The 24,251-nt window shown below is 47.2% G+C and overlaps 1 protein-coding gene across 3 annotated transcripts in view; it reads right to left on the minus strand.

Moving 5' to 3' along the window:
* Positions 1-24,251, minus strand: part of Ctif (cap binding complex dependent translation initiation factor) — a 464,175-nt gene that overhangs the window by 434,315 nt on the left and 5,609 nt on the right. For all 3 annotated transcript variants that reach the window (XR_007832477.1, XM_051163669.1, XM_051163667.1), the window contains exon 2: positions 10,088-10,159. Coding sequence is in view for 2 of the 3 variants with exons in the window: in XM_051163669.1 (XP_051019626.1) it covers positions 10,088-10,159 (72 nt within the window). In the remaining variant the exon portion in view is untranslated. The remainder of the gene's footprint in view (positions 1-10,087; positions 10,160-24,251) is intronic.

Raw genomic sequence — 24,251 nt, forward strand, 5'->3', positions numbered from 1 at the left:
CAATTTTATGTCAACTTGACACAAGCTGTAGTCATCAGAGAGGAGGGACCTCAATTGAGACAATGCCTCCACGAGGTCCAGCTGTAGAGCAATTTCCTAGTTAGTGACTGATGGAGAGGACCTAGACCATTGTGGGCGGTGCCATCCCTAGGCTGGTGGTCCTGGGTTCTATAAGAAAGCAGGCTGAGCAAGTCGTGGGGAGGAAGGCAGGAAGAAGCACCCTCCATGGCCTCTGCATTGGCTTCTGCCTCCCAGTTCCTGTCGGTTTAAATTCCTGTCCTGATTTCTTTCAGTGATGAACTGGGATGTAAAAGTGTAAGCCAAATAAAGCCTTTCCTCCCCGAGTTGCTTTTGGTCATGGTGTTTCATCACAACAATAATAATCCCAATTACGACATACATGCACAACAACATATCAATATACACACACCACACATATATTATACACACACACATACCATACATATATATACTTTACACACAATACACACCATACATAAACACACTACACACACACACACACACCATACACATGCATACTACATAGACCATATATTCACATTGCATACCATACATATACATACCACACATGCCATACATACGTCTGCCACACATCATACATATATTTAGCATGCAAAATACATTCCATATATATACACACTACACATACACCATACACACACTACATAGACACACACATTCATACCACACAGCATACATGTATATATACTACCCACCATGCATCACACACACTACATATATACACATACATAACACATGCCATACATATACAGGCCACAGGTATACATATCAGAGACTGCACATGTACACACCATACAACATATGTATACATATATACACTCATACACAGATAAACATATCTCATCTGTTCAGTCATTTTAATACTTGTAGCAGAGGAGTGTGACCGATAGAGGCTGCAGACAGACTCCACCTGCTACCCAACTTCTGGAACATCATACTGGGAGCCAGCTGCCCTCCTCATGCAACCCCAGGACTTGCACAGAGGGAACAGATAGGAAGTGTCCCAGAGTTAGGCTCATCCCAGCCCTTCCCCAAGCTCTCATGTCCAACTCTCTAGGCTCCTGATATGGAAGCCTCAGTTTCTCCATCACCACGTAGGTAACAGGAAGGGATGGATGTTGTGTGGCTTGGACGAACACTGGGGATCACTTACTTCATACAACCCTCCCTCCTGGTGAGGCCAGCTCGACATTTTCTGTGGCTCTGCGGCTCCCTGAGTAGCTGTAGCCCCCCAGACCTTTAGACACTGTGCCCAGAACTGCAGCGCACACCTCAGTGTGAGAACTGATGCCTTCCTAAATGTTCCCCGGCACAACTCCCTGGGGTGCTCTAGAGAGACCATCACCTGGCTTTCAGATGCCAGTGTGCATCAGAATAGCTCTGGAGAGCAGTGTTGTAGTCCAAGTGTAGCCCAGCTGGCGTGGTCCAGGACACCTTTGAAAGCACAGTCCTTATTCCTTTGTGGTCTGAAGACGATTTAGGAGTGGGGTAGTCAAAAAGGTTCCTTAGCAAATGCTATGACATGTTGAATTAACAAATTATGAAAATGTCAACACGCAGCATATTGTTAGGGCTGCAAGACATGGAGGGGCGTATACAGGAGATCAGGGAAGTGAGGACAGTGAGCTGCCACGATGCTAGTTTTCTTTGAATACTCAGCCCGTGTCAACTTTTGTTTATGCATATTGAGGATGTGGAATGATGAGAACTCTGGGCTGTGCATTTGGAAATTGGGCAGAACCTGGCTGAACAGGGCACAGGACTCTCCCGTGACCGGGAAACATTGACGGTAATATAATCTAGAGGATTTGGGGTGTGCCCATTGGATTCACCCAGCATATCTGTTGAAGCAGGTTGCATGGAAATGGGGCATGGGGGTTGGGGGAGGCCTGAGACCCGCTTGCCTTGGCCATTCTGAGAGGAACATAAAATACCTCATTGTGGGTTTAATTTGCATTTCCCCAGTGGCTAGCAATGCTGAAATGCCACAGATGATTCTGGGGAAGCAGAACTCTATACTTTAGGAGCTAAGCTGTGTTTAAACAGCTGTTTAATTTTGCAAGAAATATAAATTGATATGGACTTGTAAGAAATAATACAAACAAGTGGTACGGAAGAGTGGGGGGTTGGAAGGACCCAAAGGGTTCAGGAACCCAACAAGAAGATCACCAAGATTGGTGGATCTGGACCTAGGGGGGCTGCACAAACTATTGCACCAACCAAGGACAATGCATGCAGTGAACCTAGATCCCCTAGCCAAAGGAGAGTTCATTCTCCACGGTTGTGGGGGGTTCAGGAATTGCCTCTGACATGAACTCTATTTCCCCTGATTTGATCACTTCCCCTTGGTGGGGAGGAAGGGGAAACAGGCTATCTGGATGAGACTTGATAGGCTATGGTCGGATGGTGGGGGCGGAGCGCCCCCATCAGAGGTCTAGGGGAGGGGAATAGGGTGCAAGGGTGAGGGAGGGTGGGAACGGGAAGATACAAGAGAGGGGGACAGCAATGAGGATGTAATATGAATAAATAATAAGACGAATAAGAAGAATAATAACAACAATAAAGAAATAATACAAATAGACTACAGCTTCCCTCCACGGGGAAATGTGTAAAAGTTTAGCTTGGTGTCACCTTCTAGATACTGACACTGATACTGCGGGGCACTTGGCGTTATAACTACAGGGCTCTCTCTATGCCACACCCCTTTCTGGCCACACCCATTTCTACCTGGCCTGTAATCTCCTAGCTGTAACTACCTCTCCTCATGTCCATACTGTTACAGAAGTGGAACTGGGCAGTATGCAGCTGTTGGGGCACTAGATTTTTCCCACACAGCATCATCTGAGATTCACCCAGGGTGTTATCATAGCCACAGGCCACTCTTCCCACTGGTGAGCACCATAGCACACCTGATCACTCGCCCGCTGAAGACCAGTTTGGCTGTGTCTTAGTCAGGGTCACTATTGTTGTGATGAAACATCATGACCAAAAACAAGTTGGGGAGGAAATGGGTCATTCAGGTTACACTTCCGTAACAGTTCCCCATCAAAGGAAGTCAGGACAGGAACCTGGAGGCAGCAGCTGAAGTAGAGGCAATGGAGGGTGCTGCTCACTGGCTGTTCAGCCTGTTTTCTCATAGAACTCAGGGCCACCAGCCCAGGCATGGCATGACGCACAATGGGGTGGACCCTCGCCTACCAATCACTAACTAAGAAAAGGCCTACAGCCGGATCTTACGGAGGCATTTTCTCATTTGAGGCGCCCTCCTTTCAGGTGACTCTAGCTGTGTCAAGCTGACATAAGACCAGCCAGTGCAGGGTGCTCGCAGTTTCCCACTCAGAGAAAGCTGCTCTAAACGTGAAGGCAGGTTCCTGTGTAAGCATAAGCATTTGTTTTTCTGGGGTTAAAACCCCAGGAGTGTGCACGTGCTGGACCACGTGGTTCTCAAAGGTTGTGTTTTCTTTCTTTTAATGAAAGCGACAAACACCCGAGGAATGGCTGCGTTTTGGATGCCTCAGCAGCTCTATAGGTGCTACCCACCTTGTTCTCGCCAGCGCTTGAAGCTGTGAGAGCACAGAGACGGTGACATCTCATAGGCTGGTTTGCATTCCTCTGAGGGCTAGCGCTGGGGTGGATCTCCTGTGTGTGTTCAGTTCCTGTCTGCAGTTCCTTAGTGGCAATGTCTCTTCAGATCATTTGTGGTTTTTCTCACGGGATAATTAATGAGTTTTGAGCGTTCCTCCTATGTTCTAGAACTCCTTTGTCAGACACGGCTTTGCACATTCTCTCCCTGCCTATGGCTCATCTCTTTGTTTTCTTTGAATGGTCTTTTCCAGGGCACAGGTCTAATTTTTGATGAAGGTTGACTTAGCATCTCAGGGTTGGCATTAATCACTGATCTTTGTCACTGCTTAGAATCTTCTGGTTCTTGCTCTGACAAATAGCTTCCTATGGAAACTAGGACACTTTCTGTCATGAGACCAAATTCGACTTCAATCTTCCTGCCCACTAGCGTGTTGAGATGCCACCTCTCCCAGGGCAAGAGGCCAATGGATGGGAAACCAAACATCCAAGCAGACGAATGACAAAGGGAATCCCGCAGGAATGAGAGTGCTTCGCTTTCAAAGACTGGGCAACAGCTCATAGCCAAATGGATGCTGCACCTGGAAGGCAGCATGAGCCACCAATGCAAGATCCTCTGAGCTCTTTTCTCCATGTGTTGATGGGTAAAAATGATAACCACTAAGCTATGTATGGTGTCACAAGCCAGTAATCCCAGCCCTCAGGAGGCTGAGGCAAGAAGAGTTCTAGACCAGCGCGAATAATATAGTGACATCCCAACTCAGCAAAAGTCAACCGTACCATCCAGCTGGGTTCCAGTGGGTTGTTTGAAGTTACTAAGATTTGGGACTGCTCGTTACACAGCACCATCTTGGCTGTACTGACTGACACGAGGCACTGGCTTCATTGGTGTAGAATAACAGAATAACAGGGTATACCAGTACTCGAACAAGAACAAGATTGGACATCAGTTCCAACATCTCAGCCCAGCAGACACTAGCAGACAGCATGCTTAGCCCCTCTAGCTAGTACTACTGAGCCTGAGCCATCAATGAGAACTGTGCTTGCTCACTCCAGCACTCCAACACAAACGCCCACCTTCATTTTTTCTCCTTTCCATCTCCTCATGCACTCTACCTGTTTCCAAAAGGAGAGGGTCAATTCTCGCATGCTTCCCAGAGACCAAAAGGGAAGCCACTCTTTGGGATGACTGTAGTTCCTGGGTCACATCAGTTGGGGCCACTTTGGGTACCCACATCTTGAATCCACTTTAGGTTACTGACTTTTCACGCTACAAGCAGGCAATGACCCAGAAGGCTCCAGCTGCTGTATGTTGGCCAAGCGTACAGCATTGCCCAGTAAGTACCAACTCCACAGAGAGTGGTGGCATGAACACGGATGGAGAGGACTTCTCCCTTATCCACAGACGCACCTTCAAGGGCCAGGTGCTTTTACTAAGGTCTCAAGCACACCGAAAACTTCGTGTCAACAAACCACATCCCGCCACTGCTGGACATCAGCCAGATGAGGAAGGCTGGGCCGCCTTTTGTCAGGGCTGGAGGGACTGGACTGTTTGATGCTCTCCCAGCTGCCAGCCGCCAGCCTTTGAGCCTGTCATGGTTGCAGCAACTTGCAGGTTGTCACAGAACCCCAGACCTATGCCATTGTCTTATGTGTAGAAGAGGTAATTAAAATCAGTGTTTCCAGTGTCACCTCCAGGCAAAGCTCTTTTTCCCTCTTATAATGGGGTGTCCTACACCACACCCAGCATTCCAGAAAAGGTGGGGACACAAATCATCAGCCACAGCCTGGCGTTGCTTCTCACACTCCCCCAGGTTTCCCAGGGCTCCGGGAACTGTCGACTGTCTGATGAGAGGGTGTGTTGGTCATGGGCCACCGAATCCTTCAGGAAGTGCTTCTCAGGTTCTAAACAGAAGCTCTGTTTCCCATTCCCTTCTCTTGGCACGTGTGAGTGACGTAGCAGACACCTCAGCCTGCATGTGGACGAGTCCGCTGAATGCACTGCCACCAGTCGCCCTTTTCAGGTGCTGTCCTCTCAGCTGTTGTCATGTGCTGCCCCCACTGCAGGGGCAGCCAGGACATGCCCTGTCATCTTCACCAAATGACCAGTGGTAGCAGCCACTTGGAAAGAGGAGCCCGGGATGCAAACTGCTGGATACAGCTGACTGCCGGTTTCTGGCAGCTGGTTGGCTCAGTTTTTGCTGATCTGGACTCCCTCCCTTCCGCTTCATGGGATGCAGGCTACCCAGGCAGGATACTGGCCTGAGAGCATCCAGAGAGGGCAAGGTATTGTTTGGAAATAGTTGAAACAGTGAAAGAATGAGAGCATTGCCTGCTGCACAGAAATAACCACCTCACTGTGTGGCTGATCCCCTTGAGTGCCACCCACCCCTGGGCTTCCGGTTCAAGGTCAGGCAGTGCCACACTAACCTTCTGGACTACCTGCCGCTATCCTCACCTCCTCTGATGACCTCTGTGTTCCTGGTACCAGTGGCCCAGGTGTGGCAGACAGAGGCACAGCTCCCTCTGAGCAGTGATTGTCCCCATGTGTGAACATGTTTTTTGTTTTTTGTTTTTGTTTTTTTAAAGAGCAACACTGTCACCCTATTCCCAGAAAGCTTGGACTCTGGGAGGTCCAAGGAAAGGGGCCTCCTGGGGGTGCCTTCATAGCCTGAGCCTTGGCCAGTTCCAGGCAGGCTCGGCATTGTTACTGAACCCAATGCATGCAAAGCCCCATGCCAGGAGCTTGAGCCATGGAGCCAGTGGCCCACCTTTTCTTAGGGTTGCTTGGCTGGCGGGGGACAGGTGGGGTACAAGTAAGAGCTTGACTGTGGCACGGATGAGTGTGGAGGTATTTGTCTAGGTAGCAGAGTAAAATAAGGAGGAACTTAGGTGTGCTAGTGCAGGGAGGGTGCCCGGGCATAGCTGATGAACTCTTCAACAGGTGGGTCCCTGGTCCTCCTCCAGTGAAGCAGGATAAGACCAGGCAGGGCAGCCACAGGCCAGATACCTGGCGCTTTCCTGTGGCCAGCTCTGACCCCTCCCCAGAGGCCTTCTCAGGAAGGCTGCCCCAAGAGGAGAGTCAAGCTTCAAGGAATGAGACCCCAGGGTGCCACTCCCACCGGTGGAGCGTGGAGATGGCAGGAGACAACATGGGTCATGGAAGAAAGCCATAGCTAAGAATGACAGGCCAAGCAGAGAGGAGCTGGAGCCAGCCTGACCTTGCCGAACTGCTAGACTGCTCTTTAGAGGAAAGGGAGAAACTGATCTCCATCCTGTGCCTCTGCCCTGTGTCACCCACGCCCTCAAGTTTCCACATCATGCCTTTGGCCACACAAGGTGCTGCCAGGCACTCTCGCATCCCCATTCGGTGTAGAGCGGCACCTGGGGCCACCTTAGCCTTCTGTCAGGAGGCGCTCCCACCATGGCTCTGTGTAGCCTACTCAACTCACCACCGTCCTTTGGACATATGTATCTGAGCTCGGAGCTTATTTCCTCCTAGCTCTTGGTCTTTTCTCTGAGGATAACAACCTTGAACCATGACCTCTGACTACACTGCCTTGGCTCCGGGCACTTTTCACAGCAGCACATGTGTCTCAACCTAATGCAGGCAAGCCCAGCCCTCCCCCACCTCCAAACACGGTCACTGCTAGCCTCCCACTCCAACCCTAAGGTATAGGGCCACTTGGTTGCTCGTTGTGTGTGAGTGCATCCGGGCCTCTCCTGCGCTTCCTCTTTCTGGGACGGTCAGGAGGGGCCACAGGTAGCAATGCTGCTGCTGTTACTGTGAGCTGCATCAGCTAAGTAGGGAGGTCAATGTTGAGACTATCACCTCCAGCCCAGGGGTCCTGCCCCTCAATGAAACTATGCCTCAGTTCTACCAGCCAAGAAAAAGCATCTCAGTTTCTTCTCTATGCCCAGTTAGATTTCATTCTGAAGAAGCCAGCTCACCCCAGGAGACTGCCCAGTCCCTTCCCAAAGCAGGGACCATAGCCAGCTAGACCTCAGGGTATATAAGGTGCTTACGCAGTGAAGAGCCACCCACAACCCTCCACTAGGGGACAGTCATCCGACAAGCCCCATCCCATCACATCACCTAGTCCAATTCCTTCACTTCCTCCAAGGGGATAAACAGTAGAGCAACAGCAGCTCAGAGGAGACCAGGGTGGGGGTGGGGGTGTTGGGGGGAGGGAGGGAGGAGGTGGGAGATGGTGCTTCCTCAGCCTTGAGAGGGCAAGGGCAGCGAGAGGAGCCACAGAAAAGGTGGTAAAGAGGAGAGAATAAAGGACCCTAGCCTGGAAAATTCCAGAATCAGACACCTACTGACCAAGAAACATGCAGTTCTTATTGTCTAGCACCCCGCCCCCCATCCCTGCTTGGAGTCACATCCAAGCGTATCTCTGCTAGAAGAGTCCAGAATGACAGCAGAAGCTGGAGACAGAGCCACTGAGCCGCAAGGCTTAGGCCAAAGTGAATGCTTCAGGAAGGAAAACAGAGTCTTCAGCCAAGGAGAAAGCAAGCAGAGATTACCTTGGAAGAACCCGAGCTGCAACAGGGCAGGTAGAAGTGCCCTGTAGATACTGGGCAGATGAGAGATCTGAGTGCAGGCTGCCTTGTCCAGCTTGGACAAGGTCTCCTTCTCTGTGTGCCTCTGTTTACTCTTCTGCAAATGGGATAGAAGTACCCAAAGGACCTCCAGGGGCCGTTCAGAATCCTCTGGTCTTCATCTGAGGAGGAAGGACTTGACCACCAAGTTTGTAGTGAAACAGAAAACAGAATTTAGGGTCCTGCTTCCATCCTGCCACAGAGCCGGGTCTCTGCAGTTTAGTATACAAGTATGGAAAGGCCACAGTGAGCCACAGAGCCAGGTCTCCGCAGCTTAATATACAGCTATGGAAAGGCCACAGTGAGCCACAAAGCCGGGTCTCTGCAGTTTAGTATACAGCAATGAAAAGGCCACAGTGAAATCAAATACTCTGTATGCTCAACATAAAAATTTAAAAAGAAACTGTTGATTAGTTTCACGTCAACTTGACACCAGCTAGAGACATTTGGAAGTAAGGACTTTTAATTGAGAATGTGCCTTCAGAGGATTGGCCTATAGGCAAGTCTGTTGGGCATTTTCTTGATTAAGGATTGGTGTGGGAGAGGCCAGTCTACTGTGGGTGGTGCCACTCCTGGGCACGTTATCCTGGGTTGTATAAGAAACCAGGCTGAGCAATGGTTTCTGCTTTGGTTCCTGCCTCCAGGTTCCTGTCCCGACTTCTCTTAGTGACAGTCCACATATGGAAGTGAAAGATGAAATAAACCCCTTTCTGCCCCAGTTGCTTTTAGTCATGGTGTTTACCACAGCAACAGAAACCCTAACTAAGACTGAAACAATTATACAAATGTTGTGAGAAAGGACTAGGAAGATATCTGTCTCCCCCTATACCTTGGGGCAACAAAGCCCTGCACCCCAGGAATGACCCAGAACAGAGAGCAGTAATCATCTTCCTGTGGAACAGAATGGGGGGGCACTTTACTTTGCTTTTTATCCCTGCAACGCTGGGATAGAGGTTAAGCAGAGGCTCGGCCACCGAGCCACATCCTCAGCAAAGGGTTAGTTCTAACTAGCACAAGGGACTGAGTGGGACCAAGCCAGCGAACAAGGCAACGTGTCTCCCAAACAACTATAAAACCAAGAGCTGTGGACTCTGAGGCGCTAAAAGGCCAAGTCTTAGGTGGCATGGGCTTGGCTGGGGTGAGTGGTTCCTTCGGTTCCTAACCTCATATTTTTTTACACACAGGGACAAGGTATCAGCGAGACCAGCTGTGAAGGTAGGACACCCAGGCCACCAGGAGCAGCTGCCTTCTTCCCCTCCTGGCCACACAGCCCCCTGCCAGGACATCCTGGGCATGTAACTCCTTGTAGAGCCAGAATGCCTGGGGCAGGAGAGCACACCCCGTGTCCGAGGACAGTGTGGACCTGGGACTCCAGACCTCTGAGCTTCTTCACATGTTCCACTGGCCCAGCCCTTCACAGACACGTCCCCCCAAGAAAGGATCTTCAAAGCGCCCCATCAGCTTCAGAATCCCAGGAGACCCAGTATCTGTGGGCCCACCAATGTCAGCGCCCAGACTCCAGTATGCCTACCTGACGCCATACAATATTCCACAAAGGAACACTTTAATACCCTCCTTTCAGTGGATATTTAGGCTGTTGCCAGACGTGCATCATCACATAAAAGGCCACTGAAGGTTATTCTTAAGAATCAGTGTGTTGCAGGTGGGGGTACTCCAAGGTGGCAAAGGGACTAAGGGACTACGGGTGGCTTCCTAGAGGCCTGGTACCTTCCCCGCACCCATCTTTCTGCTTATTCCTATTACCCATCATTTAGAGTCACCCAAGGGTCAGCCCAGGGTCCCAGAAAAGCAAGACATGGGGAAAGCTTCCAGATGGAGCACAGAGCTGGTACCCTACCTGCTGTGCCGGGGCTCGCCCTCTGGAGAAGGAACAGCCGCCATCCAGGCGATCTCTGCAGTCAGCAGTCCACTGCAGGCAGAAAGGAGGGGTTAGTGACAGCAGGGCACACGCTCACCCTCATTCTGCCTGCCTCCCAGAAGACTCATCAGGAAATCTGACTTAGTATTTTAGTGGCAAGCCCACCCCTGCGGCCAGTGGATGCCAGCTACATCCTAATGTCAACCAAACATGACACCTAGTTCCTCTGGTCAGTCAGTATCTCCTCTGAGCATCTCGTCAGGCTCTATTCACACTGGCTGTCCTTCATGTTAAGGGACATGGCTAGAGGCAGAAGCCAGCAAGTGTGTGTGGTTCTTGACGACCAAGCAATGGAAGACTATGGATCCAGCACCACAAAGAAACTGCAGTCAATTCTCAGAAGACTAGCTCAAGCAGAGGAATGTCCCAACATGTGGCAGACTATCATATACCAAGAGTCCCTCCCCGCCGCAAAGTCTGTCATATGGATGACCCTGGGCCTCACTCTCCATTGGTGACTCAGAGAAAAGTCCCCACAAGCTACACGGGAAGCTACTGAAGGCCACAGAAGCGCTGGGCAATTCTGTAAAGCTGTATAGAAATATTGTCACTGCACAGACACATGGAAGCAGGCAGACAGCCGTCCACCGAGTGTGAGCCAGCCATGAGGTAGTGTTACACATTAGCCAACCTCCCCAATTCTTTGCAAATGGCTTGCAAAGCAGAAAGAGCACAGCCTCAGTCAGAGCTGAGTGGGAGGGCTGCAGGCCAGTGCAGGCACACTGTGGCTGAGGACTGCATGCCTAGGGCAGGAAAGACCTTCCTGTGATGGTGACTGTGAAACTGCTACTATAGACCAAGTTCAAGTGTATGCCAAGGAAATGAAATAAAAGGCACAATGGTAAGCCACAGACCTAACTACTGTTACTGGGTGTTTGATCCCATTGAGATCCCTGAGATTGAACTGTAAATCCCTGTTTCTTGCAGTTGATCCCTAACAAACCTTTAACCCAAGAACTTTGTGTTTATTGTTGAGATTGAACTGTAAATCCCTGTTTCTTGCAAACCTTTAACCCAAGAACTTTGTGTTTATTGTAAACAGGTGTTAAGGTATGGTTCAATCAGCCTTACACACACCTTTAATCCAACAGCTTTCTGTATACAGGATTTAATAAAGTTAACCCTAGGTCAAGAGGCGGAGCAAGAAACCAGCTGACAGGATTAAAGAGTAGGAGGGACTTTGAGTTGACGGGTATTTATGACAGTTTAGACGTAGACGGGGCTTTTTAGCTTTTAGGTCTTCAGCTTCTTGGTCTTTAGCTTTTGGGGCCTTGAGCTAGCAAGTCTTTGGCCTTGGGATTTTTTGGCCTTTTCCTCCTGGGCTGTCAGCTGAGCTGGTGAGCCTTTTGGGCCTTTTCCATAGAGATGTGAACTGAGTAGGAAGGTCAGCTGGGTGCTTTCTCTGCCTCTCTAAGCTAACAGGTTTTCACACCAGCATCTGGCTCCTGAGTCTTTATTGGTAAAATAGATCGATTGGGATTTTCTTTTAAAACAACAAACTATAGTTCCTAGAGGCAGATTTTTTATTAATTTATTCATATTACATCTCAATTGTTAGCCCTTCCCGTTTCCTCCCATTCTTCCCTCCTTCCCACTTCCCCCCTTCTCCCCTCCCCTATGTCTGTGATTGAGGGAGACCTCCTCCCCCATATATGCTCTTAGAATATCGAGTCTCTTCTTGGTAACTTGCTATCCTTCCTCTGAGTGCCGCCAGGCCTCCCCATCCAGGGGACGTGGTCAGAAAAGGGGGCACCAGAGTTCGTGTGAGAGTCAGATCTCACTCTCCACTCAACGGTGGAGAATATCCTGTTCATTGACTAGGTCTTGTTAGGGGTTCGAAGTTTACTGCCTATATTCTCCTTGGCTGGTGCCTTAGTTTGAGGAGGACCCCAGGACCCAGATCCACCTGTCATAAAGTTCTTCTTGTAGGTTTCCAGGACCCTCTGGATCCTTCTATTTCCCCATTCTTCCATGCTACTCTCACCTAAAGTCTCAATAGGATGTTCTCTGCTCTGACCCACTTTCCTGGTAAGTAAAGTTTTTCATGGGACGTATCCCTTGGACTAGTGTCTGGATATAAGTGAGTATATACCGTTTGCCCCTAGAGGCAGATTTTAAAAAATTAAGTTAAGCAATATACCTTCCATAACTCAATACATCCAAAATATTTTTACTTAAATAGACAATAAATAAATAAATACATACATATATAAATACATAAAACATAAATACATAAATAAAAACAAAATAAAATAAGGCTGGACTCATGCCTGTTATCCCATCACGAAGAAGGCTGGGGTGGGAGTCTCTTGGGTTTGGGCTGTATAGTAAAAGAAATGAAACAAACATCCCTTTGACATTTGTACTGGTTGGTTTTGTCCATCAGGCACAAACCTGACATATATGGAAAGAAGGACTATCAAGAGAGAAACTGCCTCCTTCAGACTGCTCAGCAGGTGTGTCTGTGGAGCAATTTATTATTTATTTATTTATTTGCGATTGATGGAGCAGAGCTGAGGTCACTGGGGGCAAGTGTGACCCCAAGGCAGGTGGTTCTGGCTTGTAAGAAAACAAGCTGAGCAAGCTATGGGTAGAAAGCCAATAGCAGCCTTATTCCATGGCCTCTGCCTCAGTTCCTGACTCTAGGTTCCTGCCTTGAGTTCCTGGCCTGACTTCTTTGATGGTCAACTATACTGTGAAAGGATAAGCCAAATAGGGTGTTTTGCCACAGCAATAGAAACTCTAAGACAACTTTCTTTCTTTCTTTCTTAATTTTTAAAAGTTTATTTATTAATTTTGTGTTATGAGTGTTCTATCTGCATGTACACCTGCAGGCCAGAAGAGGGCATCAGATCACATTACAAATGGTTGTGAACCACCATGTGGTTGCTGGGGAACTGAACTCAGGACCTCTGGAAAAGCAGACAGTGCTCTTAACCGCTGAGCCATCTCTCCAGCCCCAAAGACAACGTTCTTTGTACAGCATTCTTTGTTTTGAAATCTACTCAGTGCACACCTCGTACTGAATGAGCCACATGTGGCCTGGCACCCTGTGTGGCCGGTCACTTTGCATCAGACAGTACAGGAGAGAAGTGGAAGCATCAGGACCACTTCACGCCCATCCCTACTCTCTGTACTGCAGAGGCGACCGACCACCTTCCAGGTTCCTGGGTGATCTAGACTCAGGCTGGCCTCCCAAGACAGGAAAATGAGAAGCCAGAACACACGACCCCCCCCCCCCCTTCTAATGGCATAGCTAACACCAAGTGGGCGTTCTTCACTGCTCCAGCCTTCATTAGATAGGCCTGTACACACGGCCTTGACCGTGTCCACTGGCAATACTAGCTTCTTCCTTGGGCTTCATGCTAAGAGTGGAAAAGGGGACCAGCAAGTACGTGCTAATTTCTAGTAATTTAGCCTCTTGGGTCTTTTATACATAACCAATTCCCAGGACTGTAGTCCCTGTGTTTGGATAACTTCAGTCTCAAGGCATTTCTCCCCAATGATTAACTAATTAAAAGTGTGTATGTACCCCCTTCCCGCCTTTTTTGTTTGTTTGTTTTCTGTTTTGTTTTGTTTTTTCAAGACATGGTTTCCCTGTGTAGCCTTGGCTGTCCTGGACTCTCTTTATAGACCAGGCTGGCCTCGAACTCACAGAGATCCGTCTGCCTCTGCTTTCCCAGTGCTGCGATTACAGGCATGCGCCACCACACCTGGTTGTTGTATTGATCTTATGTAGTCAAAGGTGGTGACTAAGGAGCTGGGTTAGCATTCCGGAGGCAGAGGCAGGAAGATCTCTGAGAGTTAGAGGCCAGCCTGGTCTACAAAGCGAGTACAGAACCCCTCGGGCTACAGAGAGAAACCCTATCTCAAAAAAAAAAAAAAAAAAAAAAAAAAAAAAAGAAAGAAAGAAAGAAAGAAAGAACAAGAGGACAGTGATACTACACGACAGCCGCAGGGCTCCTGGTACTCCATGCTGAGCAAGGCAGAACACTGTCGAGGGGTTTTTTCATCCCAGGGCCCAGTTTTAATGTGACCATAAAAATACCAGAAAACCTGGCTAGCTGACTTTCTCCAAAAATCACAGAGGCATCACCAAAAGTGTCAAGACCACATAAGAAAAGAAAGTACCACGGATTAGAAAACAGGGTGACCATGAAAATTACATGCAAATCTGGATCTCAGAAGTCAGGGAGGACATGGTTCCCTGCTAATGTCTTCACGCCGATCTTTGCACTAAAGCCATGTAAGATGGGTGATAAGGGACACTTGGAACTAGTGTTGCACTTCTACTGGGAGTCTAAGTTTCAGAAAGCAAAAAAGTAATAGTTATGAAGACATATATAGATATATACTATGAATATGTGTGTGTGAGTATGTGCATATGCACATCTACATAAATCCACATGTAATGTGCGTATGTATATAACACGATAACAGCATTCCTTTGCTTTACACAGTGGCACAACCTCTCTCCTAGAGGGAGTCTAGCTAAGGCTGACTGACTGGGTAGGTACAACCAAGGAGTGTAGGGTATGGAGTGAGTGCATGTGTGTTGTTGACATAGGCACAGCCATGCCAAAGACCCTACAGCTTCAGGCTCAGAGTGTGAGTGTTGACAGTGTGTGCAGAACATTTCCATCATAGCTCCCCCTGCTGGCTTGGAGGACTGAGTGTGACTGTTGACAGTGTGTGCAGAAAATTTCCATCATAGCCCCCTTCCCGCTGAGTGATTATGGTTTGAGCACTGCTCCCCTCCTGAAGTTGCTCCTAACGAGATAAGCTAAGCCCATCTCTTTGCTCCAGCCATATACTATAACGTATATAATAACCACTCCTCTTCATTCAGCCGCATGTAATAACCCTGTCTCTCTCTCTAATAACTCTATACAATTAGCATGCTGAACTTCCGAGGTGCTGAGGTTTCTCCATCTGAGAGCCCAGACCCCCCCAACCTCAGCTTTGTGTCCGTGTGTCCATCTGTCTGTCATTACTTCGCTTTCCCAGTCAGACTCAAACCCCTGGAGCCATGCCAGGACACAGCAAAGGAGTAAGGTAATTCCTAGGAATCTCCCCTGCTAGGAATCCCCAACACTTGCTGGGTAGCATGGATGTGACACCTCATAGGTTGGTGGCTTGCAGGTGAGCGTAGCTCCTGTTAGGGAGGCTCCACCTGGTGAGCTGGATCAGACCTCGTAAGGCAGCTCTGTTGCATCCCCCAAGTCACTCCCTGAGAGCCTCCTAACAGAGTGCATGCCAGAGAGAGCAGTGCAGCGCATCTGCCAGCAGCAGTGTGGAGAGGGATGAGGACTTGAGGTGGGAATGAGGAAGAACGTGATCTCCAGAGGGGCTGGGGAGAGAAGGAGATGGGTGGCTGCTAAGTACACTCTCTCTCGGGGTACTCCCGTAAGTACGCCCAGGGAAGTGTGATCCAGAGCTAGTGGAATCAAAACAAAGGCAGTGGGCAGCTTGGAGGTATACTATAGCTGTCAAGCCATAGAAGTCTGAATCACTTCCTCCACGGACAGTCCATAGCTCTTGCCAGGCAGCACTGTAGTAGAGTGGCTAAGGCTGCAGACTTGGCCCACTTGGTAAGGGGTCAAGGCCAGGTTCCATGTTGCTTAGTAACGGTAAAGTTGGAAAGTTGGAAAGGAAGGGATCTGGAGCACCGGGGCAGAAAGTGGGTGTTCCATGTAATGGAAGGTGAACATGAAGTCTGCAGAAGCATCAGAGCCAGTGAGTCTGACACAAGCCCAGGCTCCACTAGAATAGGGATTGTGTTTCTGCCACAGCAGCACCTCTGACACCCAAGGGAGCTATTAAATATGAACCTAGACCCCCAGTGGGATTGTGGGGCTCCTACTGGAATGGTCCAGCCATGTAGAAACCTGTGGTGTTGTTTCCACATGGCTGCCTGAGTCACAGGGATGTCTCTGGCCTGGTCCTCAAAGTCCTGGGGAACTTCCCTCCAAACTCCTCCAGCCTCTAGCAAAAGAGTCAAGACACATGGGGAAATGGTGCATGTGGGAATACCGCACATGGCTTTAGGCCTTCCACCATATGTTGTACTTTATATCTTAATTTTAAAAATTGGAACAAATAGGACACAGGGTTAAGACTTGACAAACACTGAAATACTGAACTCAAAAAGTTTATTTCATCACTTTCTGTTCTTATCCGTACATTAAGAGATACTGTACAATTAGAACAGTTACAGTAAGTTACCAGTCATTTGCATCCCATGATGTGCAAACTTTGGGAAGGATGGAGAAGTCCACAGGGCTGTGAGAACTGAAGGGAAGGAGGGAGAGGAAGAGAGGGAGGAGGAAGAGAGAGAAGAGGAAGAGAGGGGGGAGGAAGGTCAAGGCTTAGAGAAGGGAGGGTTTGACCATAAAGACACATATGCCTTTTCAGCATCAAAAGCCTCCTGGATTGGCTCAATGAACCATCAAAGCTGGCAACAGGGTAGGGTCAAGACCCAGGTTTTGATTGCTTTTCTCATCACTCTGACCACAGCTGACAAAGCAACTTAGGGAGGAAGGGTTGGTCCTAGCTCACAGCCATTCATCCTGGCAGAGTTCACGGCCGTGGGAGCTACGGCTGGCACCCTTCAAATCTCAGAAGTCCAGGAAGCAGAGGGTACACAGGCAGTGTGGCCAGCCTACTAAATCTCCAGGCCAGCCCTCAGTGACCCATGCCTTCTAGTAAGTCTCTCCCTTCTAATGACCCCATAACCTCCCAGACAGAAGCAGTCAAGGACTGAATATTCAAGTACTTGAGGATCCTGCAGAGGATGTTTTACACTGGAACCATGCTGCCATATGCTCACTTGGTAGAGGAACAAAATCCCAAAACTCAGAAGCGCTCCAGACAAAACAACTGATTGGTGCACAGAGGGGAACTTAGCATAAATGGGGAAGTGTTCTTGTTGTAGACAAGAGTTCATGTGGTCTAGACTAGCCTCAAACCACGGACCCTCCTAAGTTCATCACCCAACTGCGAGGGCATACCCGGCTGAAAACACTAGGGTTGTAAAACAGGGGTTAGAGGAGACTCATCAGTAACCAATAAAGAAAAACTATTCTAGGTGGTTGCCTTGTGCTCTTCCCCGGAAACACAGTACAAGTTGATTAAAAGCCCTGAGGCAGGTCCAAACTACATCAACATTTAAAACTCCTGTGTGTTTCCATATGAAGTTGAGAATTGATCTTTCCAGATCTTTAAAAAATTGTGTAGGTATTTTGATAGGGGTTGCATTGAATTTGTAGATTGCTTTTGGTAAGATGGCTATTTTTACTATGTTAATTCTCCCAATCCATGAACATGGGAGATCTTTCCATCTTCTGATGTCAACTTCAATTTCCTTTTTCAGAGACTTGAATTTTTTTCATACAAGTCTTTCACTTGCTTGGTTAGAGTTACATCTAGATTATTACTTGTGGCTATCGTGAAGGGTGTAGTTTCCCTAATTTCTTTCTCAGTATGATTGTCATTTGTATACAGGAGGGCTACTGACTTTTTTGTGTTGATTTTGTATCCAGCCAATTTGCTGAAGGTGTTTATGAGCTATAGGAGTTCTCTGGTGGAATTTTGGGGGTCACTTATGTACACTATCATATCATCTGTGAATAGGGATAATTTGACTTCTTCCTTCCCCATGTGGATCCCCTTGATCTCCTTTTGTTGTCTTATTGCTGTAGCTAGAACTTCAAGAACTATATTGAAAAGATATGGAGAAAGTGGGCAGCCTTGTCTAGTCCCTGATTTTAGTGGAATTTCCCAGAACAGTTAAATAATCCTGTACAACAAAAGATCCTCTGGAGGAGTCTCCATCCCTGATCTAAAGCTATACTATAGAGCAACAGTAATTAAAACAGCTTGGTACTGGCATAACAATAAGCTGGTTGATAAATGGAATCTAATCAAAGATCCAGAAATAAATCCACACGCCTATGGACACTTGATTTTTAACAAAGAAGCCAAATCTATACAATGGGAAAAGGATAGCATCATCAACAAATGGTGCTGGTCTAACTGGTGTCTACATGTAGAAAAATGCAAGTAGATCCATACTTATCACCATGCACAAAACTCAAGTCCAAGTGGATTAAAGATCTCAACAAAAAACCAGAGACACTAAATTGGTTAGAAGAAAATTGGGGAAGAGCCTTAAACTCATTGGCACAGGAAACAACTTCCTGAACAGAACATCAACAGCCAGCCCAGGCTCTAAGGTCAAAAATTAATAAATGGGACCTCATGAGGCTGAGAAGCTTCTGTAAGGCAGGAGACACTGTCAACAGAATAAAGCGACAGCCTACAGACTGGGAAAAGATCTTCACCAACCCTACATCTGACAAAGGGCTAATATCCAAAATATATAAAGAACTCAAGAAATTAAACACAACGAAACCAAATAACCCAATTAAGAAATGGGGTTCAGAGCTAAACAGGGAATTCTCAACAGAGGAATATTGAACAGCTGAGAAACACTTAAAGAAATGCTTAACATTCTTAGTCATCAGAGAAATGCAAATCAAAATGACTCTGAAATTCCATCTTACACCCATAAAAATGGCTAAGATAAAAAACTCAAGTGACAGCACAAGCTGGCAAGGATGTGGCGAAAGGGGAACATTCCTTCATTGTTAGTGGGAGTGCAAATTTGTACAACCACTTTGGAAATGAATCTGGCATTTTCTCAGAAAATTGGGAATAGGGCTACCTCAAGACCCAGCTATCCCACTCCTTGGAATATACCCAAAAGATGCTCCACCACACAACAAGGACATTTGCTTAGCCATTTTCATAGTAGCCTCATGCGTGATAGCCAGAATCTGGAAAAAACCTAGTTGTTCCTCAGTAAACAAATGGATAAGAAACTGTGGTACATTTACACTATGGAATACTACTCAGTTATTAAAAACAAAGAAATCTTGAAATTTGCAGACAAATGGATTGAACTAGAAATGATCATCCTGAGTGAGTTAACCCAGACCCAGAAAGATACACATGGTATACACTCACTTATAATTGGATACTAGCCCACCATGGATGTCCTCTGAAAGCTGTCACTCAGCAGGGACTGGGACAGATGCTGGGATTTGCTACTGGGACTCCAGATGAGAGAGGTATGGGAGAATGGGGAAATAGAAGGATCCAGTGGGTCCTAAAACCCTACAATAAGACCATCAAGGCTGGCGGATCTGGACCCAGGGGCATACACAAACTACTGTATCAACCATGGACAATGCATGCAGTAAACCTAGACCCCCCTATTCAGATCTAGCCAATGGACAGCACATTCTCCACAGTTGCGTGGTGAGTGAGGACTGACTCTGACATGAACTCTGGTGCCCCCTATTTGACCACTTCCCCTTGATGGGGAGGCCTGGTGGCACTCAGAGAAAGGGGAATGAGATCTGAAAGGCTGTGGTCACACGGTGGGAGAGGAGGTCCCCTTCTGTCACAGACCTAGGGGAGGGGAAAGGGTGAAAGAGGGAGGGAAGGGGGAAAGGGAAGATACAAGTGAGGGGACAACAATTGAGATGTAATCTGAATAAATTATTTAAATAAAAAATAAATAAATAAAATAAAACTCCTGTGTATGTTAATAGGTGGGAAGCAGGCAGTCAGGCAGGCAAAGGGTTAATCACAAGAATCAATGAGTTCATTTAAATCAAGGCTTATGGTAAACCTGCCAACTTGTTACCTTTTGGTCCTTAAGCCCTGCTGGATGCTTTTATTCTCTTCATTTGGTAGCGTGGAGACTGGGGCACAGTATATAGTTAAGTAACTTGCCCAGGATTATACCATCAAAAAGTGGCAGAATGGGCCAAGGGCATAAATACTATTAAATCAAAGGGAAAAAAAAAAAAAAAAAAAATGCTCATTCTAAATGCAATGTACAGCTATGGGGTTTTTGTTGTTGTTGTTGTTGTTGTTGTGGTGGTGGTGGTGGTGGTGTGTGTGTGTGTGTGTGTGTGTGTGTGTGTGTGTGTGTGTGTTTCTGCTGTTGTTATGGTTTGGATGTAAACTGTCCTCCCCAAAACACTCAGAAGTTGAAGACTGACTGGCCCCCAACTGTGTTCCATTGGCTAGATCCAAGCCTTGATCTGAGAGGTCACTGCTTCTTAGAGTCACACTGGTATTATTGGGGGTGTTAGCTAGTTGGAGGAAGTAAATCCAGGGGTGGAGCCTGAAAGGACACCATGTCCCAGTCCCTCCCTGTCTCTCTTTTGCTCCCTGACTGCCAGGAGGACAGCAGTTTTCCTCTGTTGACACCTTCTGCCATGATGCCCTTCCTCACTACAGACCCAGAAACATGGAGTCAATCAACTATGGGCAATCCTCTGGAAGCGTGAGCTGAACCACACTTCCCGCCTTCCAACCGGGTATTTTGCCACAGAGATGAAAAAGACTAATAACGCTATATGGATTTTTTAAAAAGTTTTTTGAGACAGGGTTTCCCTGTGTAGCTTTGGCTGTCCTGGCCTAGCTATGTAGACAAGGCTGGCCTTGAACTCACAGAGATCCCCCTGCCTCTGCCTCCCAAGTGCTGGGATTAAAATATGCACCACCACACCTAGCTAGCTATATGGATCTTATTGAGAGAACTGATGAAATAAAAGGGCCACAGATGAAACAAGAGGGCAGTATGTGTCTTTATTTCCTCCACTGTGACTATGTGCTCCTTCTTGTCCTTAGGAACACACTGAAGTGACAGGGGTTCAAGGGGTCTCAGGTCTAGAAACGATTCAGAAAAAAAAAGCCATATATGTATGTATTGGTGTGTCTGTTCTTCCAATTATCTTTAGAAGCAATGGACGTATATATAATAAATATGTAAGTATGTATTTAGAGACAGAGTAAAAAGTGGTGGTACACGCCTGTAATTCCGGCACTGGAGGAGGCAGAGGCAGGAGGATCTTCTTGAGTTTGAAGCTAGCCTGGTCTACAAAGTGAGTCAGGACAGCCAGGGCTACACAGAGAAACCCTGTTTCAAAACACACACACGCACACACACACACACACACACACACACACACACACACAGGCCATTTGACTCAAGCCTTCTTAATGGGAATCAGGACTACCCACAAAGTTTCCAAAGGTCTGTGTGCTAGGACCCAGCTCACTTGCCATACCTCTTTTGGGCTGGGCAACTGCCAGACTGCCCTCCACCTTCCGCCTCAGTGTGGTCTACACGGCCGCCCCAGAGCTCAGCTTTGGTCATTCCCTCTGCACAGAGTCATCTCCTAAGTAACTGCACTTTCTCAGGCCCTTCAGATCTTCCCTCCAAGGCCTCCTTCCAGCAGCCCTGGCCTTCATGCCTTCCTCTCTTCACTGCCAACCCTTGCCTGCTCTCACCTACTTCCCATCCTTCCTACTAGACAGCAAGAGCTGGCAAGGCAAGGCTCACAGCTGGTTCCGTCTATCGCTCTGTTTCCGAGCCTTCAACCACGCCTGAATGAATAAATGCCAGCTTGAGTTATATTGTACTACTGGGCCAACAACAGTAGGCAAGAGAAAAAGGACAGATCTAAGTAACTACATTTCATCTTAAAAGCCGTCAGCTAACAATGTGGAGGAGATCGCCCTAAATAAACAAACAAGTTAAAATTATGTATACTAGCAGAGCAACATTGTAAACGGTGACCAACAACAAAAACGTTCACAACAATTACTGTTAGTCCTTGTCACAAAAGGATAGTGGACCCACCCCACCCCCGTTTCCCAATTGTCTTTGTTTTTCCAATCATTGCTTTAAAACCAAAATAAATTTTAACACATTAGGAAAAAAAATGACTAGTAAGTCAGTTAAAACGTACTTGGCCTTACTAGAAGACAGACAATGCAAACTAAAATGACAGAGGTGTCACAACATTCTGGTGGCAGTATGAGGAACAGAACAGCCATTTGGGAGAGCTATTTGCCAAGAGCCACTAAAATTAGTCCCACTTCCCAGCATCTACCCAAAGAAATACTTTTATTTGTACAAAAGGAAGCAAACCAAACATGCATTTCCAAGAGAAAGCCTACAGGTGAAGTGGTTGCCACCACTAAATGTAGGGCTAAACAGTGGCCCCTAGAAACCACCAGACAACCAGCATGCACAGCAAATATACAAGCTGGAAAGAATCCTTGGGTATATGGGTTGGGAAAAATAGGAGTGCTATAGGATTTTTGAAATAGTATTGTTGGCATGAGGTTATTGTGTAATTAAAATGCTGATTTCTGTATCCTCCATATCTGATTACAAGTCTTGTTGTGAGAATCTCCTGTTTCAATGTTGTATAAACTCAGCTCCCCAATTGTCTTCTTAAATGCCAAAAAAACAGTTTACAACCAATCACTGAGCAGGGGAAGGAATAGGGCTGGACTTCCTGCCGGCCAGGGGAGGAGGAGTTAGAAGAGGAAGTAGAGGAGTCAGCCACAGGCAGAGGTGCAGGAGAGATGAAGAAGATTCAGCTGGAGCAAAGAAAGAACTAAAAAGCAAGTAACTTGGGGATTTTGGCAAAGATGGAGTCAGGATAACATGGAGGGTTAAGAGCAGACTCAAACAGCTCAAGATTGTGTTGTAAAGCTTTATAAACAAATATAATACAGTCTCAATTATTTGTACTAGTCAAGTTAAGAAACTAAGAGAAACAAACACAGTTTTATAAATAAAACCACAACATAGTATATTTCTAGAAGTCATATTATCAGACATCATCTAAAAGGCATGGGGAAGTTAACTCCCAGAGGAATGGCTGTGGACAGATTATTATATCAAGGGAACATTTATTGTTGATTTTGATTCTTGTGTGACATGCATATGTAGGCATGAAATAGTCACAAAATTAAGATAAATAATAAGGAAGAAGCATAGAACGAATGTCTCATGCTCCGCCACCGTGCTCCTATTAACTTATGTTCGTTAAGCCTGTCATGTCTGCCCCACTACCCAAGACAGCTGTGACAATGGACCCCAAGATAGGAAAATATACAGAAATTAGATCACAAGGGAATGAGGGAAGGATGGGTAGGTAATTAGGGAGGTGGGAGGAATGTGGAGAAAAAGAAGGAAAGCCACAGGAGAAGGAGCCAGGGAGCCAGTGAATGCTCTCACGCTATCCCATGTACCAGCACCGCCAAGCTTCTTTACTGAAGAGCTCTCAGAATTTAGACAGGACCCAGGACGTTTGTCTGCCTCCCAACATCTAGAAGGACTGTGGGAAGCTGCCTTCAGGTTCTGCAGCTCTTACTTTCACCTGTTTGAAAAGCCGTTAAGAGCAGCATCTGCTCTTCAGAGGTTCTGAGTTCAATTCCTAGCAACCACATAGTGGCTCACAACCATCTATATTGGGATCTGATGCCCTCTTCTGTCATGCAGGTGCATATGCAGTTAGAGCAGTAATGTACATGAAATAAATAAATCTTTAAAAAAAAACATATAGACATTTTAGCCAGGCATAGTGGTGCACACCTTTAATCCTGGCTTGGGAGGCAGAGGCAGGTGGATCTCTGTGAGTTCGAGGCCAGCCTGGTCTACAAAGTGAGTTCAGGACAGCCAGGGCCCTGTCTTGAAAAACAAAAGAAAAAAGAAAGGAAGCAAGCAAGGAAGGAAGGAAGGAAAACAAAAGAAAGACTGTATTAGAAACTATACCTTTAGGTTGTCTGTCATTGGCCACATCCACACATTCTGCCCTTCCCACTAGGAGGCAGCTAGCCTCGGAGAAAGGAGACAGCCATGACCCACCTGAGCTATTAACACTGGTGGAATATCAGAGTCACAAGGGGCTACACATAGGTTAATATTCAGGTTCTTGCTCATGCAGCTGTGTCTCCTGTGTAGGGCTCAGTCATCAACACTTCCAAAAATGTCCCTGTGATCCTGCTTAGCTGGCTGCAAATGATGCTCTGGTAACCTAGCAACAGCAGATGTGCCAAGCATCTCCAACCATAGCATTCCCACCTCCCCTAGAAAGGACCAACGGCCAAAGAGATTGAGTCCCAATTCTCTTTCTATACACTAACCACCTGATGCTCTATCCCTCACAGCTGGAAATAAGAAGGTGGGATGGGGTGGGCCTCCGGG

The sequence above is a fragment of the Acomys russatus genome, chromosome 20 (assembly GCF_903995435.1).
Source record: "Acomys russatus chromosome 20, mAcoRus1.1, whole genome shotgun sequence".
Classification (NCBI taxonomy): domain Eukaryota; kingdom Metazoa; phylum Chordata; class Mammalia; order Rodentia; family Muridae; genus Acomys; species Acomys russatus.